The 19,605-nt window shown below is 54.1% G+C and overlaps 7 protein-coding genes across 7 annotated transcripts; 4 read left to right on the plus strand and 3 right to left on the minus strand.

The window, feature by feature from the left end:
- Window positions 1–1,320: 1,320 nt before the first annotated feature.
- On the plus strand, window positions 1,321–2,727 carry BDP81DRAFT_457572 (cation efflux family protein; the record flags this gene model as incomplete). Its single annotated transcript, XM_060593298.1, has 1 exon — window positions 1,321–2,727. One exon carries the CDS (start codon window positions 1,321–1,323, stop codon window positions 2,725–2,727), a length of 1,407 nt encoding a protein of 468 aa, XP_060450903.1.
- A 65-nt stretch (window positions 2,728–2,792) lies between these two features.
- BDP81DRAFT_89845 (uncharacterized protein) lies at window positions 2,793–4,350 on the minus strand. The gene is made up of 3 exons (XM_060596472.1): window positions 4,102–4,350; window positions 3,070–3,616; window positions 2,793–3,012 (listed from the first exon to the last, which is right to left on the minus strand). The coding sequence occupies exons 1-3, from the start codon at window positions 4,216–4,218 to the stop codon at window positions 2,939–2,941; spliced, it is 738 nt and encodes a 245-aa protein (XP_060450904.1). The 5' UTR covers window positions 4,219–4,350; the 3' UTR covers window positions 2,793–2,938.
- A 3,100-nt stretch (window positions 4,351–7,450) lies between these two features.
- BDP81DRAFT_307993 (family 8 glycosyl transferase) lies at window positions 7,451–10,221 on the plus strand (the record flags this gene model as incomplete). Its single annotated transcript, XM_060583413.1, has 7 exons — window positions 7,451–7,489; window positions 7,580–7,607; window positions 7,665–7,771; window positions 7,840–8,424; window positions 8,481–9,001; window positions 9,057–9,771; window positions 9,847–10,221. The coding sequence occupies 7 exons, from the start codon at window positions 7,451–7,453 to the stop codon at window positions 10,219–10,221; spliced, it is 2,370 nt and encodes a 789-aa protein (XP_060450905.1).
- Window positions 10,222–10,846: 625 nt separating this feature from the next.
- On the minus strand, window positions 10,847–13,485 carry BDP81DRAFT_445583 (uncharacterized protein; the record flags this gene model as incomplete). The annotated part of the gene is made up of 4 exons (XM_060591973.1): window positions 10,847–12,453; window positions 12,505–13,189; window positions 13,249–13,353; window positions 13,462–13,485. The coding sequence occupies 4 exons, from the start codon at window positions 13,483–13,485 to the stop codon at window positions 10,847–10,849; spliced, it is 2,421 nt and encodes an 806-aa protein (XP_060450906.1).
- A 381-nt stretch (window positions 13,486–13,866) lies between these two features.
- Window positions 13,867–15,102, plus strand: BDP81DRAFT_402828 (carboxymuconolactone decarboxylase). The gene is made up of 2 exons (XM_060588860.1): window positions 13,867–14,359; window positions 14,415–15,102. The coding sequence occupies exons 1-2, from the start codon at window positions 14,087–14,089 to the stop codon at window positions 14,925–14,927; spliced, it is 786 nt and encodes a 261-aa protein (XP_060450907.1). The 5' UTR covers window positions 13,867–14,086; the 3' UTR covers window positions 14,928–15,102.
- A 375-nt stretch (window positions 15,103–15,477) lies between these two features.
- Window positions 15,478–15,898, minus strand: BDP81DRAFT_416694 (uncharacterized protein). Its single transcript, XM_060589554.1, has 2 exons — window positions 15,791–15,898; window positions 15,478–15,700 (listed from the first exon to the last, which is right to left on the minus strand). Exons 1-2 carry the CDS (start codon window positions 15,847–15,849, stop codon window positions 15,535–15,537), a joined length of 225 nt encoding a protein of 74 aa, XP_060450908.1. The 5' UTR covers window positions 15,850–15,898; the 3' UTR covers window positions 15,478–15,534.
- Window positions 15,899–17,948: 2,050 nt separating this feature from the next.
- BDP81DRAFT_89955 (uncharacterized protein) lies at window positions 17,949–18,754 on the plus strand. The gene has a single exon (XM_060596473.1). It carries the CDS (start codon window positions 17,983–17,985, stop codon window positions 18,658–18,660), a length of 678 nt encoding a protein of 225 aa, XP_060450909.1. The 5' UTR covers window positions 17,949–17,982; the 3' UTR covers window positions 18,661–18,754.
- The last annotated feature ends 851 nt before the right edge of the window (window positions 18,755–19,605 follow it).

Genomic DNA, 19,605 nt, shown 5'->3' on the forward strand with positions numbered 1-19,605 from the left:
GGGACCCGAATCCAATGGCCCCCCCGTTCCGGCAGGTCTCGGTCCCCCGGGGACCCTCCAGGTAACGGTTTATTTCGAAACATAAAGTCGATCCGCATCCCCGGGATTTTTCAACTTCATCCCATTCTATTCTGTATACAGCTACTCATCGTGGCGGGGTTCTTTGGGCCGCTGCTTTCGGATTGTGCTCGACAGCGCAGCAGTTCCCCGCCTTTTTGCTGAGAGCTGACCGTCAGAGTCCGCTCCAAAATTCTCTCTCCCCCCCCATCGATTGAAGTACCGCAAAGCACCTCAAAATTGCTTCTGCCCTCTACTTTCAAATCTGTTTATTTGTCTCACAAGTCGGCTTGAAAGTCTCGGGAAGAGGACGATAGTGATCTGATGAAGCCATCGAGATCGCCAAAGTGTCCGAATCTATCAGCTCCCGTACGGAACCCAAGCATTGGACTGTCTACCTTAACGTGGCGTCCAACTCAGAGATTATGTCCACCACCAGTCGCAGCGCTCAAACAATGAGCTGTTGGGGTGGGCGTCACACACCTTGTCTCCCATGCTTTCCCTTCAACGCTGGTCACTAACACTCTCGAGATGAAGCGAAGGCAGTTTTCCACGTATCCTGATGTCAAGTCCACCGACTTTCTCTATCGTTGTGTAGAAACATTTGACCCAGTCGAGCCAACCCAATACTAATGCAACTTAGTCTTGACCTGTCCATCACCTCAATCGCGTCGCCCGAGACGGCAGTCTACCTCCCCTTTCCCCGTGGGCAAATGATTGGTCCACAGTTGTTTTACCTCATGAACATGTTCTTTCTTTCCATGTCTAACCTCCACCTCCCCGGCACTTTTGGCGAGCTAATCAACGACACGGCAGAATAAGCAGGAGACGCCAGCGGGGAAGGTGTGCACCTTACACAGCTCGACGACAACACATCCCGTCGCACCCGCTTGCTACCCCCGCACCTCCTGCAGCGATCCTGCCCCAAGGAGCTTGCAATAGGTACTCCGTATCAGCCACTATGTCTTTTCCGAAAGCCCGCTTCGAGAGGGAAGAAGGTGCGAGCTTTGTTTGTTGGTCAGAGGCCCAGGTTCCGAAGCTCTTTGGAATATCTTACCTTTGGCGACATAACCCAGACATACGAATCTCCATTCTACAGCACCCTCCATTCGCCTCTGTTGCCACCCTTCCTCTCACCTCACAGCCCGTCAGCCTGGTTTATATCGATACACTGGAAACAGGGATTTGACAACCTCATATAATCAACTAGTATCCTTCATTGCGCATAACTTACTATTCATCGACCTGACGCCCGCCGCCGACATGGAGCCTGACCTCTCCATGAGCATCACCATGCATCCGCACCCCTTCGGCTTGCACACGCCATCCCGTCTCGCAAACACCTCCAGTCGAGGCTCGATGCAGCTCTCCAGCGAAGATGCCGCAGCCAACGCCTCTAGTACGGCCATAGAGGCCGCGCCTCATCATCCTGCCACGCACGATGAGAAACACGAGCCCATTGCCCGCCACTCTACCGCCGCTACCGACGTCGAGGGGCAGCCCCGTTTGCGATCCGATTCGGACCCCTACGGCCTCTCCGCGGCCTTCAAGACGCCGGAGGACCTCGCCGAAATCAGAGCAAACACCTCGCGCAAACGGGACAGTCACCCTGCCGCCGACAAACCCAGCGGCAGGACTTCGCCAAGCGGCTCCTGGTACCATGGCCACAAGGTGCAGAAGTTCTACGAAACGCAGAACGCGGCCATCGAGCGCATGCTCAAGTCCGTAGACGAGCACGTTGCCGAGGCCCGCCAGGAAGCCGGCGACGACCAGCTGCAGTTCCGGATCGCCGTCTGGGGCTCCTTTGCCGCAAACATTGCCCTTACAGCCCTGCAGCTCTACGCGGCCATCAGCACTGGCTCCCTGTCGCTCATCACCACAATGGCCGACGCCATTTTTGACCCCATGAGCAACCTGACTCTCATCCTGGCCGGCCGCGCCATCAAGAGAGTGAACCCGCGCCGTTTCCCTGCCGGCAAGGCCCGCCTCGAGACTGTCGGCAACATCGTCTTCTGCTTCCTCATGATCTCGGTCTCGCTCATCATCATCGCCTTCGCCGCGCGCGAGCTGGCTACCGAAAGGGAGTCGTCCAACGAGACAAAGGCCTTCCGCATCGAGCCAATCATTGCCGTCTGTTGCGCCTTTACAACCAAGTTTGTGCTCTTTTTGTACTGCTTCTCCTTGCGAAACCGATACTCCCAGGTCCGCATCCTCTGGTCCGACCACCGCAACGACTTGCTAGTGAATGGCCTCGGTATACTCACGTCCGTCGGCGGTTCAAAACTTAAGTGGTATATCGACCCAACTGGCGCCATAATATTGTCACTGATCGTATCCGGCATCTGGTTGCGAACCGCCATCGCCGAGTTTTTGCTGCTCGTAGGCGTCACCGCCTCGATCGAAACCCAGCAGCTCATCACCTACGTCTGCCTGACGCACTCACCTGCCATTCAGGGCATCGACACGGTGCGTGTCTACCACTCGGGCCCACGGCTCATCGCCGAGGTGGATATCGTCATGGACCCCGCAAACACCCTCGCCCAGACGCACGATGTGGCAGAGGCGCTGCAGGTCAAGTTGGAGAGTCTACCGGATGTGGAGCGGGCCTACGTACATATCGACTACGAGACTACACACAAACCGGAGCATGCGTTCAAGAAGGACCTGTAAAGATGTGTAGTAGTATGCGCCAAGTAGCCGATAGCGAGGCTCTCACAATAGAAATCGAAGAGTATTATCAAGTAAATTACAAGCTTGTTCTTTTTAGGGCTAAATTCAAGCGACAGGACCGAATCATGATCAAATCACTGCCACGTTTCCGCTCACAAGGCCCTCGACGCCAGAACGAGTTGAGGGCCGGCCTCTTCGTACTTCGTACGAATTATATACCAATGAGTATCCGCTCCCTAGTAGTGTGATGGCAAAAGGCACACACTCTGCTCTTCGTGATGTAAGCTAGGTAAACTTGAGGTTAGCATCCCAAGGCCATTCTCAATGACAGGGAATACGCACTCTGCCAGAAGGCTGCCTCGATGTCCCACTGGTGATCTCCCCGCTCATTGAGCTGCTTACGACCTAGCATACCCGCGACATTCTGGCCACTCCCAGAAGACTTCAGCCACTGGTCGCAATAACAGCCAGGCCGGAAAGTCACTGAGCGTAGCTGAAGCAGTATTGATAGACGTAGACGCCGGATAAAGGGTTCTTCTACCTGGTGGCTCTGTCTTACACATAGCCGGAACCCAACGACGAAGCTATTCCGGCCATAGAGAATCGGGGTGGCTTCTTGTTCTATCTGCCTGCATGTCTGCAGAATCTCAACGTGGGGTTTCCTGTGGGTGAGCGACACGACGCGAGGTCTCGGGCGGGGGGCGCGTAGGTAGGCGACTTGGTGCTCCGGCGGCTCAACTTTGACGTGGAGTTGACGGCGGCTGCTCGACACAATGATGGGTTCCGGGGTAAGGAGCAGGAGCTCGTAGATGTCTAGGCGGAGCTCATAAGGGAGACTGAAAAAGTCTAGACGGCGCGGGCGAGGTTCTGGGGTGATTGTTCGCAGCGGCTATAAGAAGTGTATATGTTTAATAATCCGTTCTTTGAAATGAGTTCCAGAGAAGATTGATTCTGTCGGAGGACGACGAACAGGGCTACGAGCATGCGAATATTGGATTTCAATGTGACCAGGTAGGTAATTGGTAGGCTGTAAAGTGCAAAGGAGACGAGCAGTCCAGTAATTGCTGGACTGAAAGTGCCGTGCCGGGTAGACCCTTGATGCAGATCATCATCAGCTTGAGCTGCGAGAGCTGTTGGATCCCCGCACCACGATGCGGAGAATGGTCCACAGGGTCCTTCTCGCTTTGCCCACCTCAATGCATCCCTCACCTCATGTGACGTGTGTAAGGTGTTGTGAGTTAAGGTAGGCATGGCATGGTAAACTCCCCAGACGGCCCACACTTGTGTCCATCGTTTCCTGCACTCTGCCCCAAAGCATGGTTGAATTTCAGATAGACATCTTGGTGATGGACAGAAGATGAAACGCAGACTTACGATGATGGCTTGCGTCTGTAGCTCTGGCTCCGACGTTGACCAACCAGGACTGGGCGAGTAGATGATCTCGTCTGCAGCGTGTTGGTGGTAGTGGTCATGAGCACTGGGGCTTTCCATTGCGGATGACGAGTATGATGCAGCAGTCTGTCTGCAGCATACCTAGAACTGAACGGATGATGTTAGACGAGCTGGGGGACGATACGCCAGACATGCAGTCGTATGCAGTAGTAAGGCGGGGCAAAATATTGGGACTGTGGGAGGATGAGGTGCCGATGGACGGATGAGGAGTGAAGGAGACGGGGAGGTGTTGGGAAGTTGTGCAGATTAATCCCGCGCATGGCTCGGTTCGCGTTTCCAAGGGTCCTTTGTCTCTCTTTTTCTGATGGGAACATCTTTGTCCGATCGAGGAAGCCTCCCATGTCCCGGATTGCTAGGTGAGATAGCTGTGGGCGAGACATGCGGGAGGGGAGGTGCAAGGAGCTTCCCGAGTCAACGTCATTTCCTTCCCGGTAGTCCTTTTTCTAACCTCGCAACTTCCCAATGGCAGGCAATGCGAGTCTGGGTCTTGGGGGGTAAGGAAGGAAGCCGGAAGATGCGGGGAAGCTGCGGGCATGGAACTTTCCTCCTTCCATTCATCTACCATTAGATATGGGTAGGAGCTACGGACATGTTACGCACACTTTCCCAGCTTCAAGCTGACAGCTTCCCGTCGACAGCTTGGAGGGTGGGGAAGGAGGGGTTGGTGACTGGTGCCCGGGCAGTTTTCCGCCTTCTCCCTTTAACTTGACTGAGGTTGGATCGCCGTCATGAGATGGTCAAAGTGTAGGCACCTAGTCGTGCTAGTATGTATTATAGGAGCAGAAAAACGTTGAATGATGAACCAGGATGACTGTGGCGGCTAGTAATGGTCATGCATGACAGAACCTAGATTATCTCAGGAGGTGTTCTATGGTAAGGATGTCCGAGGAAATACATCAGATGGTTTGGTAAGTGGCCTCTGTGAGGATTGAGATGGAATTTCTCAACTGACACGTCCATTTCTTGCCCAGCAATGGAGGGAAATTGCTGTTGAGACGAGCAAGAACTTGAGAAGCATCTCCCTTGAAAACCAGCAAAGAGCTCCAAGACGTCCAGAAAGTGCGTCACGAAAGCTGAAGAAAACTCTCGAGTGATTTGAGGCTTGAAGGCACCAGAAATGGACAGGGAGGTCCAAAGTCTGAGAGAAGAAAGGGGCACGCATGCCAGTCTTGCCCATCTTTTTCTTTTACTCTCCCAATATTTCAGTTCAAGAGGACTCAAGTCATTTTCAACAGCTACAGCTTTCTGACCTGCCACTCTGATATTCTTCTACTTTCCCTCGTTGTTACCTTCAGGTTAGTTCCCTCATCATAGGAGCTGTTGGCAGTTTTCTTTCTTTTAAAACGACTTCAAATTCCTGACCAACCATGCATCGGATGAGGAGATGCTGCATGAATGTCTTATGCTTCCAGTTCCACTACCGTGCTGCAAATTGTGGGACCCAAGGGCGAGTGACATGTTTATATGGGACGTTCCTGAAGGGGACAAGGAACAAGTCTCGAGCCTCGGCAAGAATGGCCTGAAATATCTGAGTCGCGTGTGGCCGTTGAGCCATCATTTCTGCCTCTGGAATCCTCTGATAATCGGAGAATGGATTGAGGAACACGTCTTGGATAGGTTTGGGTCGAGAGTCTCAACGGAGCTGACCATTGAGGGGATACATCGGATTAAACTGGTCATAAATGTAGGAAAGGGTTGAAATGGAGAAACAAAGGATGGAAGACATTTGTGAAGAGGAGAATTTTACGCCAGCGGCAGGCACTGCTAAGGTGTGACCAGACCGGGATCCAGTCCGAAAAGGTGCACAAGCTCTGACCTTGGCAGCCGTTCGAGTTCCAATGCTTTTCAGCGCGAACCTTCTAGGTGAGTTATTGGAGCTTCCAAACAGGCCGGGAACACCACCTTACATGTACTTTACCTAAACGTAAGTACCTGAGCACACAGAGACCCGCTGGGACTGGGACGGCGCAGTTCAAGAGTCCAAGTACATCAGCAGCTTGCGCATCGCGTTCACAGACGTCAGATGCTCCGAAGGTACCTAAAGGCATGTATAGATACATAGATACTTTGGCTGAACGTTGTCGAAGCTCCTGCCTTCGCTTCCTTCTTCTCGTTGCGTCCATCTTTCCATCTGCCAAAAAGGAATCCGCCCGTACCTACCTTGGATTCTTCTGTTCTGAACAGCAGATTAGAAAGGTTCCTCCCTTTGATTCTTATCCTCCAACAGCTGTAAACCTATGTGGAAAAGCTGACAATATATCCCCCAGTTGCATTTGCTCAGTCGCAATTTCCGTAGCTGCAACGGCCTTGCTTGTGCAGCTTCCCAACGACCCACGCCGCTCCTTCTGTCCTATCCAAGGCCGCAAAGCTCTACCTGGGTCCCCAGTCGCGCATCATCGACCTCGTTACGATACCAATAGCTCTCTGCTTTCCACTCAGACAGAGGTAGAGATACCTGAAGCGTTGGACCAAAGCTGCTGCTAGCCCACCTACCTTTCTTAGCGGTACGTCCCTGTCAGGTTGTGCGACTCTCGCCGCTTTGCTGCACAATGACCCGAAGCTCTTCGTACAGGACGGAAAATGACAGGCATCGCGACTAACAACGATTTCCCGCTAATGACATGATTACGAGCCACAGAGTCCAGACCAACCGTTTGGCTGTCCAGACCGTCCACCTCCGATTGCGCGCATGCCTCTTCGCGACAGGCGTTTACTTTGATTCACCCTTCTCACTCTACTCTGATAAACCAGCGCTGGTGACGTTTCCTTTCCTCGTTTGCTCTCCTTCCTCCCGTTTTTCCACCTTCCTTCTACCTCTTCTCTCCCGCAACGTCGTCTCTACCAGGTAGGTCCGGATACATGGCGGAATACGAAGGAAAACCACATCATATATTCAGGCTCCTCCGCGGATACTTACTTACTTCTCGCATAGCCAAGGTACCCTGGCCGACATCTGCAGCGAACCCACCTCGGAGCTGCCCTCCACCTCCGCGCCCTCCTTCTCTCCGCACCAGCTCGCACCTGGACTGAACCTGAACCTAGACCGGGCCTTCGACTTGGACTTGGACGCACGGCTCCTCATCCCCGCCACACCCATCCGCTGTCCGTCACTTCGCAAACAACTTTTGTCGTGCCACTCAGCACCACCAACCTCCTACAAGAACACCTGTAATATACTGTTCATGGCCACTCGCTGAAAAACAGTTCCTCTGTCGTTGTATCGTTGATCCTGCTCTTTTAGTTTTGTGTCTCGCAACGCCTTACACACACAATGGCGCCGCTTCGTGGAGGAGAACAAGTCTATGCGACGGTTCGTGTTCCCAACCGCCATCGCAAAGCGTAGAGGGCACACAGAGAAGAAAAAAAAGTAAACAAAGAGCTAACAGCCACTTTCGTATAGCTTCTGTTGAACGACACATACCTCCCAGGTTAGTTTCTGGCCCTTGATTCACTTTTCAAAGCTCTGCTGACCATTTCGCGACTAGGCGCATTGGTTCTCGCTCATTCTCTCCGCGATGCTGGAACTTCCAAACAGCTGGTCGTTCTCGTCACGCTCGACACCGTATCTGCCGATGTTATCACAGAACTCAAGGTGAGCTCGCGACAGCTTTGGCGCCAATTGATCTCTCCGTGCAATATACTGATGCCTCCCCGGTGTAGGCCGTTTACGATCATGTCATCCCCGTGCCGCGCATTCGCAACGCTCGACCTGCGAACTTGTACCTCATGAACCGGCCTGATCTCCATTCTGCCTTCACCAAAGTCAACCTCTGGCGACAGACTCAATTTTCCAAAATTGTCTACATTGATGCCGATGTTGTCGCCTACCGAGCTCCCGACGAACTATTCGACATCGCCGCACCCTTCTCTGCCGCACCCGATATCGGATGGCCGGATCTTTTCAATACTGGTGTAATGGTTCTAAGCCCCAACATGGGAGACTACTATGCTCTCATGGCTATGGCGGAAAGAGGCATTTCTTTCGATGGCGCCGACCAAGGTCTCTTAAACATGCACTTCAAGAATACCTACAATCGCATCAGCTTCACCTACAATGTCACACCCTCGGCGCATTACCAGTACGTGCCTGCGTACCGACACTTCCAGTCCAGCATCAACATGGTGCATTTCATTGGCCCCGACAAGCCGTGGTTCCAAGGTCGACAAGCGAGCAAGGGAGATTCGCCATTCGAAGACATGATTGGAAGATGGTGGGCCGTTTACGACCGACATTATAGAGTTGCCGTGTGTCTCCCAACTTTGTTATCTTTCTAGCAGAACAAGAGCTTACGTCTCTATAGGAACCAGCACCTGCTCCGCCTCAAGAGCAGCAGCCACAACTTCAGGAGGAGCCTACTCCTACTCAGCAACAGCAAACACATCAGGAACAACAGGTTCCCGAGATCGTACAGTATTTTACTAAAGGAGAATTCCAGCCGCAAGCTGCGCAAGCAGCATCAACGGGTGAGCATTATCACGGGGCGGAAACGCCCCGTAGTCACGGTGGCACGCACTACCAGACGGCGCCCCCTTCCTCGGGTCATCCGGCTCATGGCCCTTCCCACCATGATGCCCATGATGCTGGCTCTTCCCAGCCGTGTGTTCATCACGAACAGCCCCATCATGGTCAAGGATCCCAGCCTGAGATCGCGTATCAGGCTGGCCATTCGTTACCCCCTTCGAGCGAGTCATTTGGTGCTTTTGCTGGAACGCAAGCTGAGGCTCGATCAGAGCAGATTTCAGCACATGAGGGGCGGGGTGAATCAGTACCAGTGGAGCAACCAAGAGAGCCAACTCCTCCGCCAGCATGGGACGCTCAGAGGTTCGTCAATAATATAGCCTAGTAGCTCTTTTTCGTATTCTAACTTTTGTGATAGACAACCCCCACCGGCAGATTCAAGACCAGAGGCACTCAACTTCCCTTCACAGACGTATGAGATGTCTCAGGACCCCGCTCCATTTGTGCCCCCCCAACGATACCCGAGTCCCCCAAGAAATATGTGGTATGAGGTTCCGAAGGTTAAGCCAACGCAGAAGCCTCGTCACCTTTTCCCGTGGGAGATCAACCAACCCAAGCCGACTAGAGTCTTCACTACGGATTTGGCCGAGCCGGAAGCCGAGGAATCTTCGAGCACGCCGACTGGTGAGCACACGGCGTCCTCCATGGCGTCTTCCACATCCCAGGCTCCCGCTGAGCCGTCTCTTTTAGGATCATCGTCGACTGGTCAAAAGAGCGAGCCCAGCACCCCAGCCACTCCAACTATCAAAGTCAGCCCGTCCGACCCTTGGACCGCTTTCACACGGACGAATGCCTGGGACGAAGTACCCGAAATCGAGCGTTATGTCGAGGGTCTCCAGAAGCATCGTCGTGGAAAGAGCCAGGGCTCGGTGGGAAGCTCTGATGGAAAGACAGCAAAGGAGCATGGGCTCAAGCTCACAGACTTCCCTAGCGTAGTCGACAGACCTAGTCTTCCAGTCACTCCTGCACCTATCCGTCGGCCAAAGTTCTGGGGCGGTGGCCCCGGACCTGGCGACGGAGAGGATGACGAGGAACTGCCGGTCGCCCATGGCGTGCCGCCGCAGACTGACTGGGTATGTGTGCACGGAATTCGGTGGACTCCTGCAGACTGTCTTTGCGATTATACTAACCTGCCCTCGCGCCCCAAGGACCCTTCTGCACAGCTTCAGGAATTGGCTAAGCAACAGTCAGAGGCTTTGTTGAAGAAGCTAGGTGGTGGTGAAGGTGGTGGACCTGAGGGTGTGAGTCGAGAGATCCCAAAACGTTCCTTGCCGTTCGGCTCGGAGGGAGTGTTTCCACCTACTTATGTTGCGCAGTCGTCTAAAGGAGTGGTACTCAGTCCGCAGCCGGTGAAAGGCAGCGCGACAACGAGTGTCTTGCGCAATCTGGGTGGTGAGCAGGCACAGATCCAAGAGCCGGCGTACCAGGGTCCAGGTACCGCCTGGGAGAGGGGAGAGGGTGCTCCGTTGTGGGAGACGCCTGCACTGCCTACGGAGGAGCAGCGCGATGTGCTTGACACATAATGGGTAATGAAGTGTGATCACTCCTGTCTAATAGTTACATCATGCAGCAGCAATATTTCAGGCTTACGAAGGATGGATATGGTGGCATATGGCAAGGAAAGGGGAACTTCATTGTATTATATTGGAGGCGATGTATTCATTGCGGATGAGGAGATAATGTCGAGATGACGAATGGCGAGTCAGACTAAATGACTTGGTATGTATTGTCATTATCAATATCCCAGCTCTCGTAGGCAACATGTTTTATCATCTCGTCGATTCAAAGCTTACATCTAGATAAGCCTCTTCTTATGGCATCAAAGCTTACCAGCTTTCTAGGAAACCCCATTGGAGAATTCTGCGAATTTCAAATATGAAGTGTGTTCTCATGTCGATCCGTAGCCGTCAAATGTACGAAAGACCTTGGTTCATGGCCGAGTACTTCCACACCCAGCACATATGCAACTCACCCAATCACCATGTCCAATCTGTGTCACTGAATAATAGAAGACGAATTTCTCGAAGAGTGCTTATCTCGCGTACTTAGTATTCGCTAGTAGTCCTACAGAAAATTGGTATGATTTTTACACCTCCACCAGAAAAATACCCGCCCCAAACGCCACGTAATGCCTCCCCCTGGCTGTGTTTAATCATCTTCGTCACCGGCTTCCTCGACCGTGACAGCCTTGGCCTTGCCCTTACTGCTACTACCGCCCTCCTCCTCGGCATTCCCCTCGGACACCGCCGGGGCGGTGGTGGTCGCCTTCTCCGGCGAGCTTCTGGGCGCGTCTTCGTCGTATCTCGGGGCTTCATCGACTGACGTCTCCGATGGAGCGTTGTTGCCAAAGAGCTGGTTCGCTCCGCCCCAGTTGGGTAGCACCGGGTTTGGGGCGAGGACCGGCGGTGGATCTGTCTGGTTCGTGGAGACATCGAGGCCGGAGCCGACTGCTTCCTGTCTTTGCTCATGGGTGGTCGAGCGCGTTGAGAAGTCATTCGTAGCGGCGTGAGTTGAGTCGGCTTCCTGTGTCACGCCAACAACTGGAGCTTGCGGGACAGATGCCTCTGAAGGCTGGGCCAATTCGCCCGATGCCGACAAGGGCCTCTCGGGGAATGGCTGAGATCCAGGAGCGCCTTCTATCCGCTGAAGAGGAAGAAGTGACCACCCAGGAGGGATCACGACGCCTTCGGGAAGCTCAGTGCTGCCGGCGGGAATCGCGTTAGAGTGGTTTGCGGCTCCATGCCGTGTCACCACTGGGCCATTTACACGCAGGGTGTGGTGGATGGGCACTTGTGACAACGACATCGCCGGAAGTGGCATCTGTTGTGGCTGGCCCAGATTGAAGACCGGCGGGGTCAGTCCAGGGTTCTGGGGTGCGTTTTGCACCTGTTCTGTAAGCTGCTGCAGCTGGCGAATGCGGCTCAGTTCTGCTGTAAGAAGCTGGAGCGTCTGCAATTCCTGGTGCATGCTCTGAAGAGTTGACACCTCACGCTGTATCATCTGCTCGAGCTGTTGGATTTGTTGCCGGATGGCTGGCATGTTGTTACCACCTGGCGTTTGCGCAGCGGGCGTAAAAGGGCCAGCGGCACCTCCTTGAGCGAAAGGTGCCGGGATAGCCTCCTGGGGGACGCCCATTTGCTGTGCCAATTGCTGCATATTCTCGCCCTGGGCGAAACCGAGGCGGAGAGGGCCAAGCTGGAAGACTCGCGCTGCGCCGTTGCGGGGTGGTTGCTGAGCTGGCTGTCCGCCGGGAGCGGCACCAGGTGCATTGTTCGCAGGCGGTTGCTGGCCAGGTGGGACAGCAGCTCCGAGACCGCCGAGACCAATTCTAGCGAACATCGCTTCCCTGTTCTGCGGTGCGGCGCCATTGTTGTTATTCGTAATGACGACTGGGCTTCGGCAGGTTGGACAGACTTGTTGACGCTCAAGCCAACTTTTGAGGCATCCAAAGTGTAAAATGTGTCCACACGGAAGCTTCTTGGGTCGCACACGCTCCACGGCCCCGTTGCTTGGGTCCCAGGGACGCATTTCCTCTCGGCAGATGATGCATGTATCCTCCCGTCCCAAATCTTCCTCGGTAGCGTCGGGGTACTTGTTCATGTCCTCGACGGCCTTGCGGTAACGCCAGAGTGCTGAGCCCCTCTTGATGACAGATCTGGCTGTCATGAAAAGGTCACGCATGATGTGGATCGGCAGGCCGTAGAATGTGAGCAAAATACCGAAGAACACCAGATAGATGGCCAGTTTCACACAATCTAGACGCTGTCAGAGCATGGCCATGGCCGCAGAGTCTCGGTGTGACTTACCAGCAATTAGGTCAAGGATCAGAATCCACTGACCCTTTGCCTCCCATCCCGGAACCTCAATGTCCATTTCATCGATATCCTCCTCGCGAGGCAAGTCAGGCTGGTCCTCGGCCGCACCGTCTTGTTCTCGCTGCCGAATGAGTTGCTCGCGCTCCTCGCGAACTTGTCTTCGTCGCTCCTCTAGGCGCAATCTCGTTTGCGTCTTGACGATGTTCTGCTCCATCACTGACACCAAGTAGCGGATTCCAGTTCGTCCGGAACATGTTGCGAGAACGGCGAATTCGAAGAGGAACATGACCATCATGTTGGGACGTGCTTGTTGGATGACTGCAGAGACAGTATATCGGAGAAGCCAGGTGTCGTATACCAAACTCAGGAGAAGAGACAAGCTGAGCCGAGTGTGGAAGAGGCCGGGGTTCGCAGGAGGTTGTTGTTCGAGGACCTCAACGCGGCCATCGCCTATCCAGCCCCAGACCTTGCCTGTCACCAGTGCGGTGAACATGACTAGGAACCACGCGCCAATCTCCTCCCGGAATATCGTCATCGCGAGGCATGTTTCGGTGATGGCGAACCAGGCTTTTTCGGAAAGTTGTTCGACTTCTACTTGTCGCAGCGGGCCATAAAGGAGTCGTTGCAGGCCGTATATCAGCGTGCCGTAGATGAGGTACATGAAGTTGACCAGGACCTGTGGGCATTCATTAGCTTCGTTCTCGGCGGGATCACGGGTGAGGCCAGGCAGCGCACCAATAAGCAGAAGTTGCTCTGCGCGAGGTAAACCATGGCCGAATAGAAGTTGGCTCGTTGGTGGAAGGCTGATACGACGACCGAGGCCGCCAGGGCCGTGGAAACCTGTGTCTCTGGGTCAGCAAGTTACAGCTCCGAGGTGGCCTGGCAAGTCTGGCGGAGACGGAGCTATGCGAACGGAGCTTGCTCGATAGCTCCAACAGAATCACTTACCCCTGCGTACCACGCGAGCCTCATCTTGACTTTTGATGGGCTGTTAGCACGGGATTTGGTGATGTGGAGTGAGGGAAGCCCTCAAGTGCCCATGTTGTTGATGCAGGCCAAAGAAAGTCCGGATGCGCGGTGTTGGCGTGGTAGTACGTCTCTTTCGGAGGCTGTAGTTGATGCCACGTTAATGACAAGCATCCGCTTGCTGTTTGCTGTAGTGGATTACCTGAGCAGAGCAGTGACGCCACAGTATCCCACTCCACTAACGCGGCAAGGTTGGAGGTGGATCTCGCACGTGATGGTTCGCTACAACAAGCGGTAGGTGAGTCGGAGCTACATTAAGCCGACTCCGGCCGCGATAAGACGGCAAGGGCCGGCTTTGCTCACCGAGCCTCCGATACGAGTGACAGTCTTCCGTGATGACTTGGACGACGCCCTCCTCTCGTCCGCTTGAGAACGGACTGTATTCGCCAAGGAGAGACCAGAGTCATCTTCCGTGTCAATGCTGAGGAAAGTGAGGTGATTCTTTACTTTTTGGAAAGTCATTCGTCTATCCTAGTGAATGCGACAATGACCACTTGGTCGTAAATATCGCCTTTCTGCTTCACCTCGTGCTTCATTCAAGGTCACGATGACAGCTGCACTGATGCCCATTGCTACCCCGGCGCTTCTCACATCGCTTAGGAACCAACCGCACGTTCCGAAGCACGCGTGGTATTTTATTGCTGCCACGACCTTAACCATATTGAACCGACCAGATGAGATACCACAGGTCTACAATCATGTCATGAAACACGGTCTTGGGCCTGATGACGTGAAGCCAGGCCCGGAGGAACAGCTCACAGTATTGAGGAAGCTACGTGAAGCACTTGTCAAAGCCTCTGCAGTTGGAGGCTTGCCCAAGGTACCAAATAGACATCAGAATCTTCCGTTTGGTTATAGTCACTAACACGATGTAGACAATCAACTCTCTTATGGAGTTGAAGAAAGTGACGCCAGAGCACCTACTAGATGAGCCGCAAGGTCCGAATGATGCGCTTTCTTCATCGCCAACTGCACGGCATGTGGACATACACCACACACCCTCTTCCAAGATCTTGCAGCGCGGGCAGGGCTTCTGGGACAACATCTACGGCAAGATATCGAGACGTGTCATGAGTCAGATGGACCGGTCGGGCACAGAAGACCTCGGATTGACCGCCCGGCTGATGTATGGGTATATCCTGAGCAATACCAACGTTCTGTCCCCAGTGGAGACGTCGTACGTTCTCATTGCCGGGCTGATACCGCAGGATGTGAATCCTCAGCTCAAGGGTCATCTCAGAGGCGCTCTCAACGGCGGCGCGTCTGCGGAGGAGGTGAGGGCTGTGAGAGGCATTGTCATGGACATATGCAGAGCGTCAGGCATGGGCCAACTCGGTGAGGGCGTACCTGGCGGATGGGGCTGGCGTAGCGAGGTTGCAACTGTATGATGGCTATGTATGCTATGGGGCGAGATAGATAGGAAACGACAGTGAAGCTTTTCTCAATCTGGAAACTCTGGAGTGGCTCAGTCACATCAAGTGACAGCGTGTGATAGTCAGGAAGCCCTTCCGAGGCTTCTCAGCACGGTAGAAAGCCTTGTAGGCACAATGACATGCCTCCCACAACACATCACGATACCGGGGATGAGGCTCGGCGGGCATGTCAAGAGGTTCCGCCGCGGCCGCAATTCCGCGATAGACGAGGCCGAAAGCGATTCACTTGGCGAGGAGAGCACGGCGAAGATTGACTGGCCCACAAACGCTGGCACCCAAGTGTCCGAGTTGAGTTATGATATTTGTGTTCCCGTGATATGATAGACCGTCGTACGAACGGAGCCAGTTGCCGCGCTGCAGGGCATGGGGGTAGCCGTGGACGGAGGCCATGCTCGCATTGCATGTATACATCATCCATACACACTTGCATACGGCCGTAAGCAAGCTCTCGAATACGGACTGGGGGGGTTTCCTCAAGGGTATTGAAACCCGTTGTATAGAGCCTTGTCCTTCCCCGACTGAACCAGCTGTCAGCATGGGTGGGAGAATGGCTACCTAGCTGCTACGGTCTACCTATGTCGTGCAACCCACCCCATCCCCAAAGATTGGCGCTGGGTTTCCGGGCCACACGATGGGTTCGCGCCGTGGAGATCAGTACATCGCGTACGACGTACGAAGTACAGCAGCATACTCTGTAGGGAAGGTCGTAGCTTGACCGGGATGGTGGGCTGCTAAGTTAACTTTACCCATGAAAGGAGTTGAGGGCATCACCAACAGCTCCGACGCCGAAGTCCGAGGAGTGCGATTGATACACATACCAGATTTGCGCCCAAGCCGGATACGGCCACTGGATGCAACAGCACATCATCCTAGGCATTTTCCCTCTTGAGAATGACACCCTCAGAACCCGTGCATTTCTGTCTGCCCCGTGGCTTCTGCTTGGCTACCACCCGGGTGGAGAGTTGCGAGAAAAGGCAGGGCTATTCAGGCAAGCCAAAGGCGGCGGGGGGCCTGGTTCTCTAGAGTCTGCATTTGCGGCTTGCCAGGCACCGTGGCACTGGCACCCCCCAGCGGTTAAGGGAAGAAGAAACAATGACAGAATTGGCGTGTCGATCTTTCCAGTCTTTCCTGCCATGGAGCAGCACCCTTCCGAGCGAGGTTCAAGGATCGACACTTTCTCTTCGCAGTAATTCTCATTTTCCTGCTGTCACGCCTCTGCCTGTTTCTCCAACCACACCTTTGAGTGTTGACGACAGAGAGGGGAGCGATTCGCTGGGGGAAGGATGTGCAACAGTGGTCGGCGACCATCTTCCACCTCATCTTGCAGCGACTAATTTCGGATGGCTATTCGTCCGGGAACATGAACATCATCTCCATGCCTGCGCTCCCCTGTCGCTCATGCCCTTGTCTGTCTGGGACTCCGACTCCGATTCCGATCTTTAGCCACCAAGTCTCTCAACGACATCAAGTCATCTGTCGCTCCGGATTTGCATCTTGATCGCTCAAGGGAGCCGCGAAACGTCGCTCATCGCTTGCGAAATATGATAACGTCAAAACACCTGGCCGGCCCCGGTTCGCTACAGGCTGCTTGCTTGCTTGTAATCTGCCCGCCACCTGCTCATCCATGATGCTATTCTTCGGCAGTGGAGCGCGAAGGATTGAGACTATCGATTTGGTCTGGTCACAACCGCCCAGGACTCCAGCTTTCCTCATCTACCGGCCATGTCAACCGTCACGCTTCCAATCCAAGTTCCCACCCCTCACGTGCTTCTCCGCTTCCGTCTCCGACTCCGACTCCTGCATAATCGCCCGCCCCAGCCTCGGCCTACATGGCCTCGCCGTCGGTGTTGCGTTTGCAGAACATCCCACGCCGCGCCTCCCATCCCCGCAGCAGCGAGGGCATCGCGAGCGAGGGGGGCCCAGGGGACGACAGACTCGCCTAGATTCATTGATTCAATGACCACGCCGGCCTTCTTCTCTCAGAGCTAAGAAGCTAGGCCCGAATACTCTACGCGAAGCCCGCCATCGAGTGCTCCAAGCTTCTTCCCGCACTCGCCTACAAATGCGACCCCTGCGCAATCATCAACACGTGGTTTGGGACGAGTCTAGGGCCTTTGAGGCAACTTTGATCCGTCTGGTGTGGCGTTTTGTCGTCTAGCCTCGCGGTCATGGTAGTAGACCCTCTTCGAAGAGGGAAAAAAGCCCTATCCCGCCCGTAAGTTGCAACCCATCGCATCGTCGGGAGGCGGGCGTGGCGTCGGTCAGAACCCGCTGCTTCGGGTCCTACACAGTTGGTCTGTGAGACCCGTTTGCGACTTTGCGTTGTTTTGTTTTCCAACGCCCGTTCATTGCCTCCTACCGATGCGACTTCTTTGTTTTTGGCTCTCTGCGAAGGGGGCGGGCAGAATAAACCCAGCCCCAACTCCCCAAGGTTCCAACTCAATCTCTCTTGGGCGTTTTGCCTCGGTGTCTAGAATCTAGATGCTGTTAGCCACGATGCGTCCCTTTTCTTCATCTAAACTCTACTGGCCCTCTAGCCCACAGACTAGCCTAGCACAGGCACAGATGGCAAAGGAGAGCAAGGGGACGGGGAGGCAGACAAGGCCTCGACATTTTGCTCATTGTCTCTGTGCTGTCCCGACCTCTTGGGCGTGTGTGCGTCCAAGGACTAGTCAAAGCCCGCGTTCCCCTCGGGTCTAGACCTATTTCCCTCCACCCCTTCTAACGGTATCGCGCCTGAGCCTATTGTTCGAAGGAGGTGAGAGGGAGAGACGACTTGCGTTGGGGGCTACCCTCACGCTGGCTTAGTGGCCTTTTTTTTTTTTTTTTCACTTAGCAGAAGCCGGCGTGACGCCTCTTTTGCTGGGATGCATGTGTTAGTCCCGACGGTCTGGGTGCTTCGGACCCAAGACTGCGGTATGGCAGATGGATACCATCACGGGTAGCTTTGCCTCATTTCACCTTCGCTCAAACGCTGGGGGGGGGGACAAAAGCTTTCCACACTGTTGTTATGGTCGTTTGTGGTCACTTTTCATCTCGCACGTACGATCTAGATCTAGTCCCCCGAAGTTACACGCGGCGAGCAAGGACGGCAGTCTCACCTCAAACCGGGGTCCATCTGTGCCCTCGGCCGGTCGGTCGAGTAATGGGCTTCTTGAAAGTGCCGACAGATAGTGGACATTTCTTCAACTCCTCGTTGCTGTGCATCGCGGAGAAGAGGTGTAATATGGGACGACGCCACGACCCTGGAGGTGACTATCTCACACAAAGAAGCAAAGTCCGACAACGCCGGTATCTCAAAGGCGTTTTGTTGGACACTAGGAAACCATCCTCGTTCGTTACCCTGTCACAAGCCATTGTACTTTGTCAATACCTACCTACTGCAAGTAGAGGTCCCCGATGTTACCACCCAGCGCCCACCTGCCTTTCTATCTATCACCAACCACTGTTCTCTACTGCAACGCTTAGTTCCTATGGCGCCAAAACAAAACAGCCAAGTGGCCGGCCACTCTTTGGTTCAAGGACCGTGGAAGAAAAATTGGGCGATGGAGCGCTCGAGCGAGTGAGACACCTGCAAGGCCGGGGGCGTCTCAAGTTTGGCGGCAGAACCACGCGCCACGTCCAGCAGAGAAAGCTGTCGGTCAAAGACCTCACTTCCAATCCTCGTGGCAAAGTCTTGGTGGTCTAGAATGTCTTTGCTTGGTGCGAGTTATCACAAGGTAGAAAGGCAGGTTCTGACTTTGTTTTGGCGTGTAAACAGCAAATTGTTCTGCCTCCCCCATCACGCCTGAGAACCAATATTAGCCGTCCTTCGTGGTACGTTGTTGTCAAGCGTGAAGGATTCCTTCTAACACCAGTTCCCAATGGACTACCAAAAGGAAAGAGCACAACTTTCCGGCCCTGTCCTATATCTTGATGGTTCTCGTACTATTGTATGCCAGTCTTCGGACTCCTTTCATGGCTGAAACGGGGAGGTATAGCCATGCAAGGCCAGGATTTTAAGCTGGCGCTGGACCCCAATCCCGAACAAAATGGTAGCACTCGGAACGAGAGAAGATGGTGGCCTCTAAAGACTCTAGGCTCGTCGCTCACCTTTCCTCCCCGGCCGTTGGAGGGGACACCAAGGCACGGCAGGATCTGGGCGGTTAGCTTTTGGTGTCGTCGATGTGGTGGTTTACTTGTTAGTGATTTCCCACCCAAGGTAGGCTAAGAGTAGGATGGATGGGCTGCGTTGGTTTCCTATCGGTTAGGTCATCCTCGCGGGAAGCGTCTCGCGAACCAGGTTGTTGGAATACCTGCTCAAACCTGTCGTATGTGCGACCAACATGCAGCTTTGTCCTCTGAAGAGTAACAACATCGTATAGGGACTTTCTGGTGATAAGGGGAATTTCGCAGATATGGGTTACAGTTCGCTATTGTGTAACAGGAGACTATACACAGACCCCAGAAATTATCTCAATATATCACCAGGGTCACCTAGAGGTCCCGGCCACCTTGCCTGCGAGCGCCTCTTTCTTACTCTTGCAGGCGCTACGGAGATATTTTTTTACACTCCCTAAAGAAAAATCTTCCTCAAGTGCGAAAACGGAGAGGGAAAAACTCCCCGAAATAGGGGTCCGGGCTTCATCCACCC

Source organism: Colletotrichum phormii, assembly GCF_030913505.1.
Source record: "Colletotrichum phormii strain CBS 102054 chromosome Unknown BDP81scaffold_2, whole genome shotgun sequence".
Classification (NCBI taxonomy): Eukaryota; Fungi; Ascomycota; class Sordariomycetes; order Glomerellales; family Glomerellaceae; genus Colletotrichum; species Colletotrichum phormii.

Bases quoted from the DNA above. Each gene is read 5' to 3' on its own strand.
- BDP81DRAFT_89845 (XM_060596472.1), bottom strand. From the start codon at position 4,218: ATGGAAAGCCCCAGTGCTCATGACCACTACCACCAACACGCTGCAGAC. The intron at 3,617-4,101 runs GTAAGTCTGCGT...CACTTCTTATAG, and splicing joins TACAGACGCAAGCCATCATC to CCGCTGCGAACAATCACCCC. The intron at 3,013-3,069 runs GTGCGTATTCCC...AAGTTTACCTAG, and splicing joins CGAGGCAGCCTTCTGGCAGA to CTTACATCACGAAGAGCAGA.
- BDP81DRAFT_416694 (XM_060589554.1), bottom strand. From the start codon at position 15,849: ATGCCTAGGATGATGTGCTGTTGCATCCAGTGGCCGTATCCGGCTTGG. The intron at 15,701-15,790 runs GTATGTGTATCA...TTAACTTAGCAG, and splicing joins CCGGCTTGGGCGCAAATCTG to CCCACCATCCCGGTCAAGCT.
- BDP81DRAFT_402828 (XM_060588860.1), top strand. From the start codon at position 14,087: ATGACAGCTGCACTGATGCCCATTGCTACCCCGGCGCTTCTCACATCG. The intron at 14,360-14,414 runs GTACCAAATAGA...AACACGATGTAG, and splicing joins CAGTTGGAGGCTTGCCCAAG to ACAATCAACTCTCTTATGGA.
- BDP81DRAFT_89955 (XM_060596473.1), top strand. From the start codon at position 17,983: ATGGTCGTTTGTGGTCACTTTTCATCTCGCACGTACGATCTAGATCTA.